Source organism: Sphaerodactylus townsendi, linkage group LG10 (genome assembly GCF_021028975.2).
Source record: "Sphaerodactylus townsendi isolate TG3544 linkage group LG10, MPM_Stown_v2.3, whole genome shotgun sequence".
In the NCBI taxonomy this organism is placed as follows: domain Eukaryota; kingdom Metazoa; phylum Chordata; class Lepidosauria; order Squamata; family Sphaerodactylidae; genus Sphaerodactylus; species Sphaerodactylus townsendi.
Window position 1 is genome coordinate 78,026,504 of NC_059434.1, and position 19,628 is coordinate 78,046,131.

A 19,628-nucleotide genomic window follows, 5' to 3' on the forward strand; every position below is an offset into this window, starting at 1 on the left:
CTGAACAAGCACACAGCATGTGAAGATAATTTTTGGTTAAAAAACAAAAGGAGAAAAAGCCGGACCTTGTTAAACGAACATCTGCGTAAACAAGCGAATATTTACATCACGCTATCAACATAGTGTCTCTGAGTAGCTTGCTGTGAGTGTCAATAAAATATAATCAATTGCCGCATGACCATTGATTAGATGCTGCCAACATGAAGAGACGACACTTGTGCTTCTGTTGAGTTCTCTTTGCTGATCTCTCTCACCCCCTGTTTAGCCTTTGCTCTTGTTTTGTCCCCTCTCACTGGTCAATTTCTGATGTGTTGTGATTCGGGTCTGAAATTGTCCTAATTATGTAATGGCATGAGAAATAAAGCATTTGTTTTGATGTATTGTTGAAGGCTTTCACTGCCAGATTCAACTGGTTATGGTGGGTTTTCTGGGCTGTGTGGCTGTGGTCTGGTGGATCCTGTTCCTAATGTTTCGCCTGCTTCTGTGGCTGGCATCTTCAGAGGTGTATCACAGAGGGAAGTCTGTTACACCCTGTGTCCTCTTTGTAAACTCTCTGTGATACACCTCTGAAGATGCTGTTGAAACGTTAGGAACAAGATCCACCAGACCACGGCTACGCAGCCCGGAAAACTCACCACAACCATTTGTTTTGATGTTTGCTTCATTTTTTTTTTAAAAAAAGGCATTTTGGTTTGTTTGACGACCCTCTGGGTTTCGTTTTTATTTTATGTTTTCCATGATTGGTATCTCTCTGTTCAATTCAGGTTAGAGTTGCCCCTACTGTCACTACCTGGAGTAACAAAACTCCCACTGCCCTTCCCAGTCATCCTTCTGCCGCCTCTCCCTCTGAGACTCAGGTATAAATCAGTTATTCCTCTTTGAGCAGGGCCTGCTCCTCTTGCATATACTGATAATATAGACAATGGCATCTCCGTTGTTGCCCGCCCCGCCACTCACTTTATATTCTCAGTTCATTCCGAGCCATCTGGAAGGCATGAACAGGTTTCCAGTTCAATCAGAGTCCCTTTCCCTCCCACCTCCGAAAGGAAACGCTGGCCGGCCCTCAAGTCACCATTTTGAGTGGAAGCCATAAGCTCTTTAGCTTCCCCCGGGGAACAGATGGGTTTAAGGGCATCTAATCTTCCTCTCCCCGGCCCCAGATTTCTTCCTAACAAATTGAATAAATGGTTTAGTCCTTGGGAAGGCATCTGGGCTGAAACAAATAGCCTGGCCCTCCCCTATTCCCAGTAATGAATCCTGCATAGATTATATTGCACCCTATTTTTACCCTAGATATGGCAGGCTGGGATTCCTGGTTTCTGGACGGTGTGTCGTATGTTAATGTTCTTTGCGGGGGCTGTTGTTCCTATTTACATTCAAGATGCTTGATTTGCAGTCGGTCCCATGGTAAAGGCGGGTGGTGGAGAGGAAGGACGGTGTGATGTATTGCTGCCGTTGACTTCAGTGCCTCTCTCTGAAAAGCATAATCCTAGCACAATTCGTCTGCACTGCCACATACCGGACTTAACCTTTTAAAAAATTCTCCTCCCCATTTATTTCCCAGGGAGAAAACCCCCCTCCTCCTCCAGGGTTTATTGTGCAAGGGAATATCAATCCCAATGTACCGCCACATCAGCCTACATCTTCTGGATACAATATGTATACACAGGTGGGACCGCGGCAGGCATACCCACAGCGTAAGTAGCAGCACTGATCGTCTGTTCTTTCGGGGGCAGAAAGGGTAACCCCAGTGTGCTCGTTTAAATCAACTATTGCCAGTGTTTAAAAGTACAGTGCATCTCTTATCATTTGCCTTGTCGAGCTGTAAAACAGAGCTGGGAAAAATTGCTTATTTTATTATTTATTTACATGCATTTTTATCCCTCCCTATACCTGAAGGTTTCAGGGTGGGTTGCAAACATAAAAATCCTATAGATTATAAAATCCAAATGAGCTGAAATTATTTACAACACGCAAACCATTAAACCCATTAAAATAGTCATAATATTACAATGGAGCCTGTTTTTAAAAATCATGGTATTATTAAAACTGAAGGATAAAACAGGAAGAGAGTCAGCGTGGTGTAGTGGTTAAGGGCAGGTTCACTCTAATCTGGAGAACTGGGTTTGATTCCCTGCTCTGCTGCTTGAGCCGAGGAGGCTTATCTGGTGAACCAGATTAGCATGTGCATTCCAACACATGCGAGTTGGGTGACCTTGGGCTAGTCACAGTTCTTCGGAGCTCTCTCAGCCCCACCCACCTCACAGGGTGTTTGTTTTGAGGAGGAAAGGGGAAGGAGATTGTAAACCCCTTATATGTATGTTGTATGTTTTTATGGTTTTATATATGTTGGAAGTCTCTCTTAAGCCCACGAGGGAAAGGGCGGCGTATAAATTGAAATAATAATAATAATAATAATAATAATAATAATAATAATAATAATAATAATAATAATAATAATAATAATAATAATAATAATAGCACTCTGAGTAATGTATGTATAAATAGCATTCTGAGTAATGTATAGTTTAGGTTAATAAGAACTCATTGCATAGTTACAACGTTTGTTTGTTTTTTACTTTTGGGTATGGTTAGATGCTACCTGGTGGCAACAGCATCGCCAAAATGAAATTCTAGGTCTAGGCCAGGGGTCTGCAACCTGCGGCTCTCCAGATGTTCATGGACTACAATTCCCATCAGCCCCTGCCAGCCTGGTAGGGGCTGATGGGAATTGTAGTCCATGAACATCTGGAGAGCCGCAGGTTTCAGACCCCTGGTCTAGGCCAAGGGTGTCAAACACATTTGTTACAAGGGCCGGATGTGACATAACTGTGACTTGGATGGGCTCAGAATGATGTGGGGGGCATCCTTGGCTAACCCCAAAATGGCACTGGGGGTGGGGCCTGCAGTGAGGGGGGGCTGCCTTGAGGAGGCTTACTAGACCCACAACCGAGCTGAAGCAACCCCCCATGCTCCTGATCTGGCCTGTGGGGGGGGTTGTTTTAGCTGGCTTGCGGGCTTGATAAACCCCTTCTAGGGGCCGGATCTGGCCCCCAGGCCCCATGTTTGACACCCCTGGTCAGTTCCAGGATGGGAAAGCCCCTGGGAATCCAATGTGAAACGCAGAGCAGTTTAGAAAGGAAAAATGGTGCCATATGGATACAGTACATAAATGATACTTGGAGGCCATTGTGATTAATCCAGCCCCTCTCCCCCCACCCCCATATTAAGTGGGAACCTGGTTCAAATCTAATTTTCTTTAACAATTATGGAGTAACAGAAAGCATGCAGAACTCTCCAGGAATGTTGTGTGTTATAAACGTGCCAGATTCTCTCTACTAACTCCGTTTCTCCTTTTCACCTTCTCCCGTGTAGCCTGTCAGCCAGAGCAGCAATATTCTTTCAGACCGGGGGGACCGCCGCTTTACCAGCCCCAACAGCCTCTCGCCCCCCCTGCTTCTGCCTCTTATGTTAACCCCCCTCCCCTGTACAACCCCTCTAACCCTCCCAGCTCCATGCCTTCTCAGTTATATCCAGCACAACCCCAGGCCTCTCCGACAGCCTTGAACCCGAGCTCTTCTCTTCCCCCTCCTCCTTCCGGCGCCTCCTTTCAGCATGTCAGGCCGGGAGTCCCAGCATCTACTGGGCGGTATGCACTGCCTCCTGGACCAACAGGTACAGAGCCTGCAGCCAGTGAACTTCCTGCATCCCAAAAAACAGGTCTGCGCTTGAAACAGGCTTTATGTTGTATTTTGAAGTGTGTTTTGGGGTGGGGGGAGAGAATGCATTTTTATTTGCTTGCATGCGCGCATGGCGGTTTTAATTTCGCAAGGAATGCAAAGTTGTTGATGCCATTTCTGAAAAGCCTGGCCGTCCTTTGCCCGTGGCCTCGCATCCAGCCCTCGTTTATGTGCTGTTGAGACCGGCTAGCGCGACCGCTTCCGCTCATGTGAGTCATAGGAGACAGAAATAGCCCAAGACCAGTGTTGAAAGGAGACTTTCAGGCTTTTATGCCCCTGCAATAAAATAAGTAAAAGCCAACCCTCCTTCCACTTCTCATCTTCACGCCCTCGTTTTTGCAAGGTCGTCTAGCTCTCCTTTGGCTGAAGAAGAGGAACTTAGAAATGCCAGCTGTGAAAGGAAGTCGGCAGCCAAATCAATACCTACTTAGTGAAAGGGCTACGGAATGGAGCCTTAAATCATTGTCCCTGTCATCCCCCCAAATTGCTCAGCCAATTGTTAATAATCCAGCTGCTGGCTGGCTGCTCAGGAAAGGTGTAAAGCTTCTGCTTGTTAAGAACATAAGAACTAGCCTGCTGGATCAGACCAGAGTCCATCTAGTCCAGCATTCTGCTACTCGCAGTGGCCCACCAGGTGCCTTTGGGAGCTCACATGCAGGAGGTGAAAGCAATGGCCTGCTGCTGCTGCTGTTGCTCCTGAGTACCTGGTCTGCTAAGGCATTTGCAATCTCAGATCAAAGAGGATCAAGATTGGTAGCCATAAATCGACTTCTCCTCCATAAATCTGTCCAAGCCCCTTTTAAAGCTATCCAGGTTAGTGGCCATCACCACTTCCTGTGGCAGCATATTCCAACCACCAATCACACGTTGCGTGAAGAAGCGTTTCCTTTTATTAGTCCTAATTCTTCCCCCCAGCATTTTCAATGAATGCCCCCTGGTTCTAGTATTGTGAGAAAGAGAGAAAAAATTCTCCCTGTCAACATTTTCTACTCCCTGCATAATTTTATAGACTTCAATCATATCCCCCTCAGACGTCTCCTCTCCAAACTAAAGAGTCCCAAACGCTGCAGCCTCTCCTCGTAAGGAAGGTGCTCCAGTCCCTCAATCATCCTCATTGCCCTTCTCTGCACTTTTTCTATCTCTTCGATATCCTTTTTGAGATGTGGTGACCAGAACTGAACACAGTACTCCACTGAACACAACTGAACACAGTTGTGCAACGTGGCTGCACATTTGCAGGTCCCCATTTGTGGCACTTCCATGGGTAGAAGCTTTTCAGGAAAAGCAGGGAAACCAGGAACTCAGGCTGCAGCAGTCTGTCATTCCAGTATGTGAAGCAGTCCCTACTTTGCCCTCCCTAGCAGCAGGGTTTTGGATATCAGACCCTCCGTTACACGGCAGGAGAGAAAATGTAAGCATCCACTTTACAGCTGAATATCGAAGTGTGGAAACCAGGAAATCCTTATTTTCAGTCGCTCTAAAGCCAGGGATTCCTTGCATCTACCTAGATCAGGGATCTTCAAACTATGGCCCTCCAGATGTTCATGGACTACAATTCCCATCAGCCCCTGCCAGCATGGCCAAATGGTAGAGCTCATGGGAATTGTAGTCTATGAACATCTGGAGGGCCATAGTTTGAAGACCCCTGACCTAGATGGTAGCGATCTAGAATGCTAGACAGTTAACCCAGCCCTCCAGTGTGGTGGAGTGGATCCAGTGGGTGTCCCGAGTTCTAATCTGCCCCCTTTTATTATCATTATTAGAATTGATCAGTACTTGCAAGAAAAGACTCCCATGGAAGCGCTTATGAATGGACTCCCCCTTACTAATAGGTTTGCAGCTTTGGAAAATGCACAAGCCTTTTCCTCAGAAACGACTCAGGAAGAAATATTATTATTATTCATTACATTTATATCCTTCCCTTCCTGACCAAGGTGGGCTCAGAGCAGCGTACAGACATATTTAAAAACATTACATAGATAGTAAGTTCATAAAATTAGACGTTAACATCTAATCATTAAAACCCAGAAGATGAAAAGAAACAACTTAATCCTATGAAAAACACTCTCCCCACTTACACACAGACCCTTTGCTTAAAAGACTATCTGAGGACGAGGGAAAATTAGAAAGAGAGGAGCAACGCAGAATGAAATAAGCGCCTCGGGGGTTAATAGTTGGGAGGCCAGCAGGGAATTGGACAGTTGACTGGCTTCAACCAAAGGGCCGGCAGAACATCTCCATCTTACAGCAAGGTGCGGTGGTTAAGAGCAGCTGCACTCTAATATGGAGAACCAGGTTTGATTCCCCGCTCTGCCACTTGAGCTGTGGAGGCTTATTTGGTGAACCAGATTAGCTTGTGCACTCCAACACATGCCAGCTGGGTGACCTTGGGCTAGTCACAGTTCTTTGGAGCTCTCTCATCCCTACCCACCTCTCAGGTTGTTTGTTGGGTGGGGAGGGAAAGGAGATTGTAAGCCCCTTTGAGTCTCCTTACAGGAGAGAAAGGGGGGGATATAAATGCAAACTCCTCTTCCTCTTCTTCTTCCTCTTCTTCTTTTGTTCCTGAAACCATATTTTAAAGGGTTTTTTTCGGCGGGAGAGTTGTTACTCGGGAGGGGGGGGCAGCAGACCGTAAGCCCCTTTGAGTCACATTACAGGAGAGAAAGGGAGGATATAAATCCAACTCATCTTCTTTTTACAGACCCCGGAGAACTGTTTAAGATCCCATAGGGCCCTTGTGCCAACCAAAAGTTCCACCTGGCTCTGATTGAGGCCAATCTAAAGTCCTAAAAGGGCCAGGAACCACTAGGATATTTTTATTAGAACACCGGAGTAACCTCCACAAGCAATATGGGGTCCCTTCCACCATTGAAGTTCTCTGAGGGGGACCTTGGGGTCCATCACAAACCCTCAGTCTGCCCTGCCCTGCAGGGTGATTGCTGTGAGAAAACGGAGGCGGGGAGGAAGACATTCTAAACTGCCTTGAGTCCCAACTGTGGGGACGAAAAGCGGGAAATAAATAAATGCATGCATGCAGCTGCTCTCGGCAGCCAAACACTCAGAACTGCGTTGCTCTGTAGGTACTTGCTTCTGCAGGTCACTGTTTTCCCTTCAGCTCATGGCACACGTTGCTGTAGGGTGCCCAGATAGGGTGCCTCGTAATCGGCCAATAGCTGGATGGCAGCAGGCGTGTTTAGGAGACTTGTGGTCCCTTCCCGTTCCGTTATCAACAAGCCCGTATTTATATCCACTCTCTTATAAGCCTCTCAGTATTTATTTATGACCCAGCCAATCTTATAAACGCCCCCTCTGTTTCCATCGTTGCGTAGCAGCCCTGCTGCCAGAAATTTCGCCACAGTGCATGTAATACCAAGATCAGCATCGGTGAACAGCAGGGGCAGAGAGAGGAGGGAAGCCAGCTGTATCCCCAGATCTTACAAACAGCAGTGAAGATTTAAAAAAAAAGATTTTTCACCAGACAACTACTTCACAAATCACAATTTCTGTCATGCATGCGCTAACTTGCAATGCACAAGAGATGAAAAAGAAGAAGAGTTTGGATTTATTCCCCACCTTTTCTCCTGTAAGGAGACTCAAAATGGCTTACAAGATCCTTTCCCCACAACAGACACAGATGCATGTGCAACCTATAGATACCCTGTCCAAGAAACTGCTGCCTATTCCTCTGGTAGCGTAAGGTTGATGCCATGCAGTATTTGAAGAAACCTGTTAGGAGTCTCTAGGCCAGAGGTGGCCAACCTTTGGTGCTCCAGATGCTCCGATTTTAAGGAACAGTGTTGATTAAACGTTTCAGGAACACCTTTTCCCTCCACGAGCTAAGCCGGAGCATGTGTGTATGGCTGGAGCAAATGATCGTACATGTTTGTTGGCATGGCGTGAACCCAAAGCCAAAGATCTGTTCAACCCCTGCTTTTGTTAACATTTTTGACTTGGTTAGCTCTGTTGCATGAAAGCAGATCTGTTTCTTCATCAAAGCTCAACTCTTCTCCCCACCCCCTACCCCTGTTCATACATACATATATAAGAGGAAGATGGTTGTATTTTTGTCAGAGATGCAAGCTTTTTTATTCTTAGAGAGTTTTTTTTCCAGTTGCCCTTTTCTGTTAAGAAAACAGATCCATGTCCTTGGGGAACGGACTCCTAGAATTTATAGTTTCTTGAGATACTTTGCACAGGTGACTGAAGTTTTCCGATACTGGTGAGCAGATCTTGTTTGTGCCCAATGAAGAATCAGTTAGTTTAAAATTGATAACAAAAATAAAATAAAATTCCCCAGATGTCCAAATGCTGAGCGTTTTAGCAACGGATCAGTTTCAAACTGACACAATTCCTGGGCAGCATCACTCCAGGTGACATAAACGGGAGCATCACAGGCTGAGAAGTCTCCCAGCTGTACGTGCTTATTCCAGCCCACGAAGGGGTTCTCCCACTAGCCACCTCTTAGGCCCCTTCCACACATGCAGAATAATGCACTTTCAATCCACTTTCACAATTGCTTGCAAGTGGGCTTTGCTATCCCGCCCAGTAAAATCCAGCTGCAAAGTGCATTGAAAGTGGATTGAAAGTGCATTATTCTGCATGTGCGGAAGGGGCCTAAGAGGTGGCTAGTGGGAGAACTAGCCACTTCTTAGAGAACTTAGTACTACAGGAGTGGAGGGAGTGACAGAAAGGATCTTTTGTACGGCTGAAAATGGCACAGGCTTCATGGAAACCGACCCTCCCCCCAACTAAAAGTGTGGTTCTTCCACGTTACGCGAGGATTACAGGAGGGTATGTGACACTGGAGTTCTGTGATGTGAGCTGCAGGCATGTTATTTGGGTCAGAAAGGGCCTGAAAAGCAATTGCTTCCTGTGTTATGCTTGACCTTTTTTCCCCCCTACCAGCCAGGGGAGCCTCGTTGGGTAGAGGAAGGCATTCCCCACAGCCCTGTTCCAAATCACTATGTTCCCTGGCTGCTTTCTAGGACCAGTTTTGCATTTGGGGTTCTGGTTGCAGAACCCCAGCATTGGCTGGTGGCCGTCCCTCAACAATGAGAACTAAATGGGCCACTGAAAGGAAGCAACCTCTGTTTCCCTTTAGTGGCTAGTGACTGTTATAATCCAAACCAGATGCCTTTCGGGTGCATCCCACAAGTCTAAAATTGAATCTTTAAAAACCCACTTTTAAATATATTCACTCTGGGATCTGTGGCTTATACTTGATGTCATGCAGCCCAGGCTGTGACATACCAGCGTGGTGTAGTGTTTAAGAGCAGGTGGATTCTAGTCACAGTTCTGTCTGAACTCTCTCAGCCCCCACCTGCCTCACAAGGTGTCTGTTGTGGGGAGAGGAAGGGAAAGGAGCTTGTTAGCCACCTTGAATCTCCTTACTGGAGAGAAAGGTGGGGTTTAAATCCAAACTCTTCTTCCTTAAATTACCTGATCGTTGATGTTGAAACGAGCCTTTTGGAAATCCTGGGGCCGTCTGCTCATCTGGGTTATAAAAATGATCTCTTGCAGTGGGCTTGGATGAACTTAGTTCAATGGGACTGCTTAAAGGCCCTGAAAAACTATTTGGCGTTGGAGTAGGAAGAAAGGCATTCCTTCAGTCCATCCTGTATCAGATTTCTTCTGGAGAGCTAGTGGATTTAGTAAGGGAGCGTTTCAAGCAATATGTCCGAGCGATTCTCGGGAAGAAAGAATGATAGATTTGCTTTTCAACACCTCCTGAGCTGTTTTTGCATTTTGTCTGCAGAGTTTCAGTTCCTACAAGACCAGGCCGGTATCCTGCAAGGTGAATTAGCTATACTGTAAAATGGGGAATCATTAAGGGGTTTGCAGTGTGAAAATTGAATGAATCCCCTGCTAGCAATGCATGTAATCTCAAATTCAATGCCTCCGGCTAATACCCCTGCTGAATTCATTGAAAATTAACCCTTGTCACAGAAACAAATCGTTTCGAGTCAGATGGCATGGCTTGGATTTACACCACTGACAAGAACAGTTTGTAAAACCAACGTGTGTGTTCTTAAATACCGTTTTCAGTAATCTGCATTGTAACGATTGAAACAGCTTTTTTGAGCAAACAGCGACAGCTGCACTTGGCAATCAGAGAAGCTGAGAAACCGCACAGAAATCAAATCAGGGCTGTTTAGTTTTAAAAAAATCTGTGCACTCAGGCAATGCAGATTCTGCTGAGAAACTCTGGCTTCTGTGACTCGAATAAATTATGCAAATTGAACAGATTCATAACTTATTTTTGTAACTTTGCTTCTGTGCCAGTTAAAGAACAGAACTGGGGCAGGGGGAATGGTAAACCTATCATATAGGTCCTCCTCCACCTTGCTGATGAAATAGTAGGGACCAGTGGTGGGATCCAAAAATTTTAATAACAGGTTCCGATGGTGGTGGGATTTAAACAGTGGGGCCGCTGCACACACGCTCCTCCAGTCCCTATTGGGCAGGGAGGTTGCTTTAGTAACCCCTTCTCGGCACTCAGAAAAAATTAGTAACCACTTCTAGAGAAGTGGTGAGAACTGGTTGGATCCCACCTCTGTTAGGGACCCCTCCTGTATCAAAAAACCCCCGTAATTGCCTATGGAATCCAGTTTCTTAATGTGGCCAGGAATTTCCCCAGCCATGCCTGCCTGCAAACTGGGGCTGAGAGTCCAAGGAGTTGAATGGGGAACTAAAGCAGTCTGCTGCTTTTTGCCTAGCAAAGACCCCATGATATCTAAGGAGCCAGGGCGAGTAGGTAAGAAAACTTTGAGCAGAGCCAAGGGCATGTGAGGTATGGTATGGACCAGGTCTCCCTCGTGTTGCCTTGGGATAGGAGGAGCCAGTGTGATGTAGTGGTTAAGAACAGGTGCACTCTAATCTGGAGAACTAGGTTTGATTCCCCGCTCTGCCACTTGAGCTATGGAGGCTTATCTGGGAAACCAGATTAGCTTGTGCACTCCAAAACATGCCAGCTGGGTGACCTTGAGCTAGTCACAGTTCTTCAGAGCTCTCTCAGCCCCACCCACCTCACAGGGTGTTTGTTGTGAAAGTGGAAGGGAAGGGAGATTGTAAGCCCCTTTGAATCACCTTACTGGAGAGAAAGGGGCGATATAAATCCAAACTGTTCTCCTTGGGAGGAAGTTGCATGGGGAGATATATAAATATTCTTCCTCTCTCTATCCTAATTTACCACCACCCCACACACCTTGCAAGCACTCATTCCTGTCTCTTAATTTGCATGCCTTAGTATTCAGTAACGGGCACCCCATCCAAGCCGGGGTGGGGGTGGAGAGCTGTGAAGCAACTCAGTAACCAGCATGGGGCTGCACTGGCACATTTGCCCACCCCACTGGCATGGGTCACACCTGCGCTGATGGGGAAGGCAATCACAGGGGTGAACAGGTACAGCGGAGCTCCAGGGCACCTGGCTTAGAAGAGCTTGATGCCCTCAGAGCTGTGCTGGCACAAAGGTGGACGCTGGTACAGCAGGGGGAAGGCTCGGGGCATTCCTGAGGATGGAGCCAACCTTAGTCGCCTTTCACCAGGCTTTTGGCCCAGGAATGCCCCGGCGCAGACCTTCGTCTTATGCCACCCATTAGAAAAAGGGCGAAAGATTCTTGGGAAGCTAAATTCTGTGACCAGTATCCACTTCTGCCCTTTTTCGGCATCCCTGCAGAATCACAGTTTACACACAGCCTTGTCTTCCAAAGGCTAAACACAGCCATGCAAAACGTGTACCACCAAATAACTCAAGCAAAAATCCAGGATATGCTAGATATTAGCATAAAAAATGACGCAGCTTGCTGAATTTAAAGTGCTTTGGTGGGGAAACTCCAGCTGCGATTACTTTTGCTTAATTAGCAACGTTGTGCAATAAACCTGCATTTAATTTGAGCAGCTTTCTGTGTGGAGCTTAATGCTATAGCCTCCAATTAAGACTGCCATCCCTAAATATGCCTGTGAGGAAATCTAGCAGATACCTCAGCACAATCAGACGCCGTGAGGAAAATCTCCTGTGGCAGCCATTTTGAAATTTAACTGTTTGCTATTACAATTAATTTAAAAAGGGCTCCTGATCGGGCCGTGTCCAAATAAGAACAAGGAAATACTTCAATTAATTTTTCATTCGCCTAACACGTAAATTGCATTCAGATGTTACAGCAAGGCAAGGTCTTGAAGTCAGTGTATGGACCCAGGGGGGAGGAGGGGGGGTGTGGGGGAGATTTTCTGCTCCCCTCCCCCCACATGATTAAATGGCCGCAGCCTGGTGACATTTGACCCCATATGTCCCCTTGGGTGGTACGCCACTGCAGAACATGGTCAGTCCTGGTTAGTAATTGGATGGGAGACCGCCAAGGAATACCAGGGGTGTGATGCGGAGGCAAGCAATGGCAGACCTCCTTGGAATGTCTTGTCTTGAAAATCCTGTGGGATTGCCGCATGTCGACTGTGACTTGATGGCAAAAAAAGGCATGAATTCGGCATGTTACCATGTTTTTATGCGCTCTTCCCTGGGTTCCCCCTCACACAAATAACTTGATTCAAACTAAAATTTCATTCAAAACTGGTTCAAATAAGCTCTGCTTTAGCTATGACATTTGGATGTGTGATCCTAAGTAAACTGAAGTTTTTATACTCCTGACAAAGTAGGATTCCACACCTTGAATTTGTCCTAGTTCTGTGGTGGTGAACCTTTGGCACTCCAGATGTTATGGACTGCAATTCCCATCAGCCCCTGCCAGCATGGTCAATTGGCCATGCTGGCAGGGGCTGATGGGAATTGTAGTCCATAACATCTGGAGTGCCAAAGGTTCGCCACCACTGTCCTACTTTATAATCCTAGTTGGTAGATGACAGAGCCCACAAAACCCAAGTGCATGCATTTGAACATCAGGACAGGATGCTTTGAATTGAGTTCTGCACAGAGGGAGTGTAACTTGAAAAGAATCTCTGGGATCACTGTTCGAGCCCAGGTACCCGCAGAAGTGATGTTTCCTTGCTTGAGCTGTAATTGAATATACATGAGGGCAACCAGCTATGTCTGTGATTGCTCTGTTTTATTGTTGTTTATCATGATGTCTAAAAACAGCTGATACATTTTGTTCACTATATGTCCTTCATATATTTGATCTCTTCACGAAAAAAACACTCACATGGGGACATTGTCAGTTCACAGCTGTTCTTGAACCCATTTACTTATTTGAAATTCGGCAAACCTGCTTTTATCCAGCAAAGTAGATCATTATAGGTTGCTTTTTTCTTAATAGATCACTTCCACATGGATCCAGAGGTGTTTACACTGGGGGAGTTTTATCTTTTAAAGGCTTTCAGCTCTCTAGTGTGTTTTCTTTTTTCGGTTCCCATTAAAACACACACATTTTCTGGGAATTTACCACAACAAATGCACAGACAAGCTTTTAATTTTTTTTTTCTTACCTATCTTTGGGTAAAATGCCCACTCAGATGTCTCTTTATAATTTTGTATCGTTAAAATTTTGCAAATTAGGTGTAAGATCTTTTTGCAGGGCACAGTGACACACATATACCCTGGTAGCATTGCTTAATTAAGCAATTAAGCAAAAATTGTGCTTAATTGCTTAACTGCTTTTTGAACTCCAGGAATATAAGAGGTTTGGGAGTTCTGAAGGGCATGTACGTAGCATGTGTATATTCAGGCCAAGCTTGTAAAAACTCAGTTCGCTTAACAAAGTTGGTGTCCAGACCCCTTACTTCCTTATGTACAGATGTGTACATGGAACTCCTATAGATATCCCCGTTTAGTTCACTGGAGGGGAAAGCTCTACCCATTAATCTTTCCAGTGTGGACTTTCCCCCCTCCAGTTAAGTGAATGTGTTTTGCCTTTATTGGTGTCAGAGCTCCATGCATCTGAGCTTATAAGAAAAAAACAGAACGCACCCTTCATCATCTTGTTCCTGGCGAACTATAAATTCAGACAGCAAGATCTGCTGATACGTGCTTCGACTATTAATCAGTCTTCCCACAAAGCTGCTGTAAATCTTAACTAGGCAGCTAAAATAAGCACACTTACAATTGCTTTGTGTTTTCCGGTCTCACCGGTTTAATGTGAATTGTTCTTTTAATGGCAGCTCTGCTGTGCGTTTATGGCTCGCAAAAAAGCTATAACCGTTCTCTTCCGGTACAGACGCAGCAAAAGCTCATTGTCTTTTGAGTCTCCTGTCTACTCGAAGGCATGATGGGTAATGGTGTTCAAGTTCCATTGATCAGTAGTAGGCATAAAACGGCTTGCCTTGTCTGCCTTTTTGTACTGCTGATTTAATCATAACGTTAACATAGTTATTTCAGAGAAAAAAAAATCCTCCAGCAGTACTAAAATTTGGTCTTGAAAAGAATTCCTGGGATCACTGTTAGAGCCCGGGTACCTGCAGAAGTGACGTTTCCTTGCATGAGCTGTAATTGAATATACATCTTTATATACAGCTGAACATACATCTTTAAATTGGTTTACACACTGCGCAGATGGGTTCCCAGATCAATCTGGGAGTTCCTCAGCATTAGTTCTTAGTGTGATGTTCCATGTGGTCAATTTAGCGTCCCAAAGGGTCATGTGACCATTCAGTCCTGTAGGATAATAAAGGAGAGGATGGTAGATTGGCTTCGTGAAGCAGTTTCAGTGCCAGTTCTGGTCTCCTTTCCTAAACATGGTGGGCTATCAGGAATTCCCAGGAGGGTAGTTGTAACTGGCAGCACTATGTCCACACAACGCACAATCCCTAACCAATGTTCTAAGATGTCTGTTGTAGCAAACATTTGGATCCCCTCGATAATTCTGACATTTTAATACGTAGCTCAAATTTTTCACATTATTCTTTTGGCATGGAATACAGCTTTAAGATGAATCAAAGCTATCCAAAATAACTCATACTGTACCATCCATGTGCCTGAGTACAGAATAACAGGGGGTCCATGTCTCAAAGGGGTTTCAAATCCACATTTCAGAATGTGGATTCACAGAATACACAAACCATGTAAATTCACATAAGGCTTTCCTTGGGGCTGAGAGCAAGCCAGAGGGTGAAAGTAGGATTTGTGGGTTTCCAGCATTTGCCCCGATGTGTGAAATAACACACACTCTCCAGATGAAAAGTCTAGCATTTGCCAAAATGATAACTCACCGACAGAATGTGGCAATTTTCTCTCTTTAATCTGTGTTGTTTCAGGGCCTCAGAACGGATGGAATGACCCGCCTGCCTTAAACAGAGTTACAAAGAAAAAAAAGGTATCGTGGGGGACGGGATAAGCTGTATCTATAGCACAGGTGTCAAACTCGTGGCCCTCCAGATGTTATGGACTACAATTCCCATCATCCCCTGCCAGCATCATGCTGGCAGGGGATGATGGGAACTGTAGTCCATAACATCTGGAGGGCCACGAGTTTGACACCTATGATCTATAGCTAAACCACATGGGAATAATTGGCGGAAGGAGTTTTTAAAGATCGATTTTTCAATATCCACTTTATTGTTCTACTGAGCCTGAGTTTAACTGCAGTTGGCTTCATCCTGAATCATTCATTTCAAGGATTATTGGCTGGGGAGGGGATGCCAGCTAGCAAGCACGCTTATGAACGAACCCAAGTTATTTCAGTGATCAGTAGTAGAGAGTAAACCAGCATGGGGCCATTGTAGGGTTTTCATGGCAAGAGACTTTCAGAGGTGGTTTGCCGTAGCCTTCCTTTGCATAGTGACCCTAAAATCCCTTGGTGGTTTCTCATACATATGCTTAGCATGGTGGAGTGGTTAAAAGCAGGTGGGTTCTAATCTGGAGAACCAGGTTTGATTCCCCACTCCTCCACTTGAGTGGCAGAGGCTTATCTGGTGAACCAGATGTGTTTCCGCACTCCTACCTTCCTGGTGGGTAACCATGGGCTAGTCACAGTTTCTTGGAACTCTCTCAGCCACACCTACCTCACAAGGTGTCTGTTGTGGGGAGAGGAAGGGAAAGGAGCTTGTAGGCCACCTTGAGTCTCCTTACAGGAGAGAAAAATGGAATATAAATCCAGACTCCTCATCCTCCTCCCCTCCTCCCAGAGCTGACACTATTATTCTGAGATTTGCTGAGATTAGGTTACCCTGGGCCATCCATGTCAGGTTATATGTCCTAGTGGAAGATTTTTTAAAATTTTGAGCAGATAGCTCTGACTTCTAACTTGTTATCTTTTGCTGTATGACCAGTCTTCACGTATGTTTAAAGTTCCCAAAAAGCCATATATGCTGCATTCAGATGTGTTTTAAGAGTACTGAGAATTTCTTTAAAAGCAAGATAATTACTCAGAAGGAAAAAAAACGTGGTGGAGGACAGGCTTAAATATAGAAATATAACAACACCCCTGCTTGTATAGTGTGAAAACTCATCACAAAATGAGTTGGTTTTCATATTCCGCCTTTTCTTCCCATAGACGCCCGACAGCTTCATGCCTCCTGTTCCCATCACCTCGCCGATCATGAACCCCTTGCCCGACCAACAAGGCCAGCTGCAGCAGCCCCCGGCTTCGGCCATGCCTCCGGCACAGGCTCCGTTCCAACCCACGCATCTCTCTCCAGGCCCGCTGGGTTTACACAACACTTTCCAGAATGTTCCGCAGCCCGTCGGTCAGCCCCTCATGCCTCCTGCTGCATCGGCGGCTAGTATGGAGGGAGCGCCGGGAGCTCCGATTGGCAATGCCATGCAGGTGAGAGCCGAGTTCGAGAGGCTGCTTCATTGGGTGTTCTTACAGTGACCAGAGTCACACGTTCAGGCTTCCGAAAGTGAGGTGTTTCCAAGATCCTTTTGAACGATTGAGATAGGTTGAAGCCCAGTTAGGAAAGTAATTTGCTGCGAGATGTATACTGGTGGTCCAAGGATCACAGCAAATCCTGCCAAAGACCATTGGGAATGCAAGTCATTGGTTTTCCAATGTCTGTGGTTGTCCAACAGTGAAACCTCCAGAAATCCACCTGGTTTTCCTCTGAGTGGGGAGGTTTTCTGGTTTTGCTGTCTTCTAATTTATTGTTGGTTCAAGGTATCTTCCTGCCCTAGGCAAAATTTTAGTTTTTTGCCTACCTTGGAGGCAGAAAACAGAGGGCAATTATGTATCTTGCAGTTAAGTAGTGGGGTGGCTGCTATGCTGTGGGAGACATAGGAGCAGCAGTGGCGTAGGAGGTTAAGAGCTCGTGTATCTAATCTGGAGGAGCCGGGTTTGATTCCCTGCTCTGCCGCTTGAGCTGTGAAGGCTTATCTGGGGAATTCAGATTAGCCTGTGCACTCCCTCACACGCCAGCTGGGTGACCTTGGGCTAGTCACAGCTTCTCGGAGCTCTCTCAGCCCCACCCACCTCACAGGGTGTTTGTTGTGAGGGGGGAAGGGCAAGGAGATTGTAAGCCCCTTTGAGTCTCCTGCAGGAGAGAAAGGGGGGATATAAATCCAAACTCCTCCTCCTCCTCCTCCTCCTCCTCCTCCTCCTCCTCCTCCTCCTCCTCCTCTTCTTCTTCTTCTTCTTCTTCTTCTTCTTCTTCTTCTTCTTCTTCTTCTTCTTCTTCTTCTTCTTCTTCTTCTTCTTCTTCTTCTTCTTCTTCTTCTTCTTCTTCTTCTTCTTCTTCTTCTTCTTCTTCTTCTTCTTCTTCTTCGAGTTCCCTTTGTAAAGCTGGCCATTCGATTCCGCTAAAACTTACTGGCAATAGCCCCAGTTGCTGTGCGGAACTTGCGAAGGGCTGCGTGAAACTAAGCTGCCTGGGAGACCTTCCCCTGACAGGTGACCATCTGCACGGCACCAATATGGTGGCCACGTGGCCGTGCACGCATGCAGCTTACAGGGAACATTGCTCACTGGTACTTAACGGGTAAGTTAGGGTTTGCTTTTCCACAGTAGGGATGGAGTATGTGTTTGTACTGCAGAAGTAAATCTGCAGCCGTGGAATATCATCTCCCACAACAAGGCTGAAAGCACCGGTTTGTTTGTTTAGCAATCGTGTTTTCTGCATCTCCAGAGACCTGCTTGAAAGGGCTTATGCAGAACCCAATAATAACTACTCCATAAAATAATGAAAACTAACAAATAATTAAGAACCCATTCAGAACATTAAAACACGTGAAATATTCAACAGCCTGATAACAACCATTGTAATGCGTTCTTAGGACAGAAATAGGCTGTAATAATGGTTTCAAAACAGTCTCCCTTAACTAAAAGTGAGGTTAGGAAAACTGACCAGTGGAGGTCTGGAAATCTTTCAAGAGTGTTACGAGAAACCTTACAACCTTATAGGAATCATTGAGGAGTGAGAAACCTTACAATTTAGCTGTAATGATAGGGACACCAGAATGTCCTGAAGATAGTTTAAGAGTAGCCATGTTGGTCTGAAGTAGAACAGCTAGATTTTAGTCCAGTAGTACCTTAGGAACCAATAAGGTTTTGTAGGTTAGAGCGTTTGAGAGTCAAAAGTTCCTTTCATCAGATTCATACATCAAAATGTCCTGGTTGTCCTCTGTTACTCAAAACTTGCCCTCGATTGACACCAGAGACAGAGGAATGAACTACCTAAGAAAGTACCGGTCCTGAGGGGAAATATTGTGGTTTCTTTTTAGGTAAAAGCATTTTGGGTGTGTGTGTGTGAACCCATAGTGATATCACCAGTGAGTTTTCTGTTCCTTTAGCACGTGCAGTCATTGCCAACAGAAAAGATAACAAAGAAGCCAATTCCTGAAGAACACCTTATCCTGAAGACCACATTTGAAGCTCTGATCCAGAGATGTCTCTCTTCAGCTACAGATCCAGTATGTCCTTTGGTGCAGTGGGCCCACTTTCTATATTTCAGAAATGTTTTTAGGTAGGATGATACATGTTCAAGCTGGTGGCCTCTGTCATTGTGGAGCCAGAGCACCCACAAGCCCTAGGTTTTCATTTGTGTAGGTTATCATGGCAACTACTGTTATCATTGGCTCTGTACAGTATGTGAGCATAAACCTATGTGCCCTTCATAGAATTATAGAGTTGTAAGAGACCACAAGGGCCATCAAGGCTAACCCCCTGCCTTGGAGTACACAACCAAAGCATCCTTGACAGATGGCCATCCAGCCTCTGTTTAAAAACCTCCACAGAAGGAGACGCCACCACTTTCTGAGGTAGGTAATTCCACTGTTGAATAGCCCTGACGGTCAGGAAGCTCTTCCTAATGTTTAGGTGGAATCTCTTTTCCTGTGCCTTGAATCCATTCCTCTGTGTCCTAGTCTCTGAGGCAGCAGAAAACAAGCTTGCTCCCTCTTCGACACGGCATCCCTTCAAATATTTAAACATAGCAATCATGTCCCCCTTAACCTTTGCTTCTCCAGACTAAACATCCCCAGCTCACTCAGTCTCTCTTTATAAGTCTCTCCTTCCTTCTGGTTCTGTTGGGGGTCTTGAATGAAAGCAGGCGCCTCCCAATCTAAATGTTCAAGAGGATTTTGCAGACATGAAAGAATGTTGGCAACAGATATTCGGAAGGCGTGGCTAAAAGACAAAGGAACTAACTATGGCTGATGCTGCACAGGCAGTCGGGGTTCATGGAACCTGTTTCAGTTGCCTGTTCTGCCATTTGCCCTGCAGGTGCAGGGACCAGCCAGGATTGCCGGGATTCCGGAGGCAGGATGCAGCACAGTTCGCATGGAAACACTGTGTTTCCGTGCAGCTGAGAATCCCCCTACCCAAGAATCCACCCCAAGAATCCCCCACCTAATCCACACACCCCTAAGAATCCCCCCCACCTATCTGCAAAGGATGACAGCCGCCTATTAGAGTATCCACTCTAATGGTGGCTGCCTGGGGAATCCACCATAATGGTGGACAGAGGGCTATGGGGTTTGAACACTTCCTGCTTGACGTCATTCACTTAGGC

The 19,628-nt window shown here is 45.8% G+C and overlaps 1 protein-coding gene across 10 annotated transcripts in view; it reads left to right on the forward strand.

Moving 5' to 3' along the window:
* Positions 1–19,628, forward strand: part of SEC31A (SEC31 homolog A, COPII coat complex component) — a 62,207-nt gene that overhangs the window by 38,379 nt on the left and 4,200 nt on the right. The window contains exons 21-27 of one of the 10 annotated variants that reach the window (XM_048509027.1): positions 765–857; positions 1,565–1,697; positions 3,376–3,720; positions 9,496–9,534; positions 14,940–14,998; positions 16,178–16,450; positions 18,409–18,528. In XM_048509027.1, coding sequence (XP_048364984.1) covers positions 765–857; positions 1,565–1,697; positions 3,376–3,720; positions 9,496–9,534; positions 14,940–14,998; positions 16,178–16,450; positions 18,409–18,528 — 1,062 coding nt within the window. The remainder of the gene's footprint in view (positions 1–764; positions 858–1,564; positions 1,698–3,375; positions 3,721–9,495; positions 9,535–14,939; positions 14,999–16,177; positions 16,451–18,408; positions 18,529–19,628) is intronic. The other 9 variants (XM_048509029.1, XM_048509028.1, XM_048509030.1 and 6 more) reach the window with 9 other exon arrangements.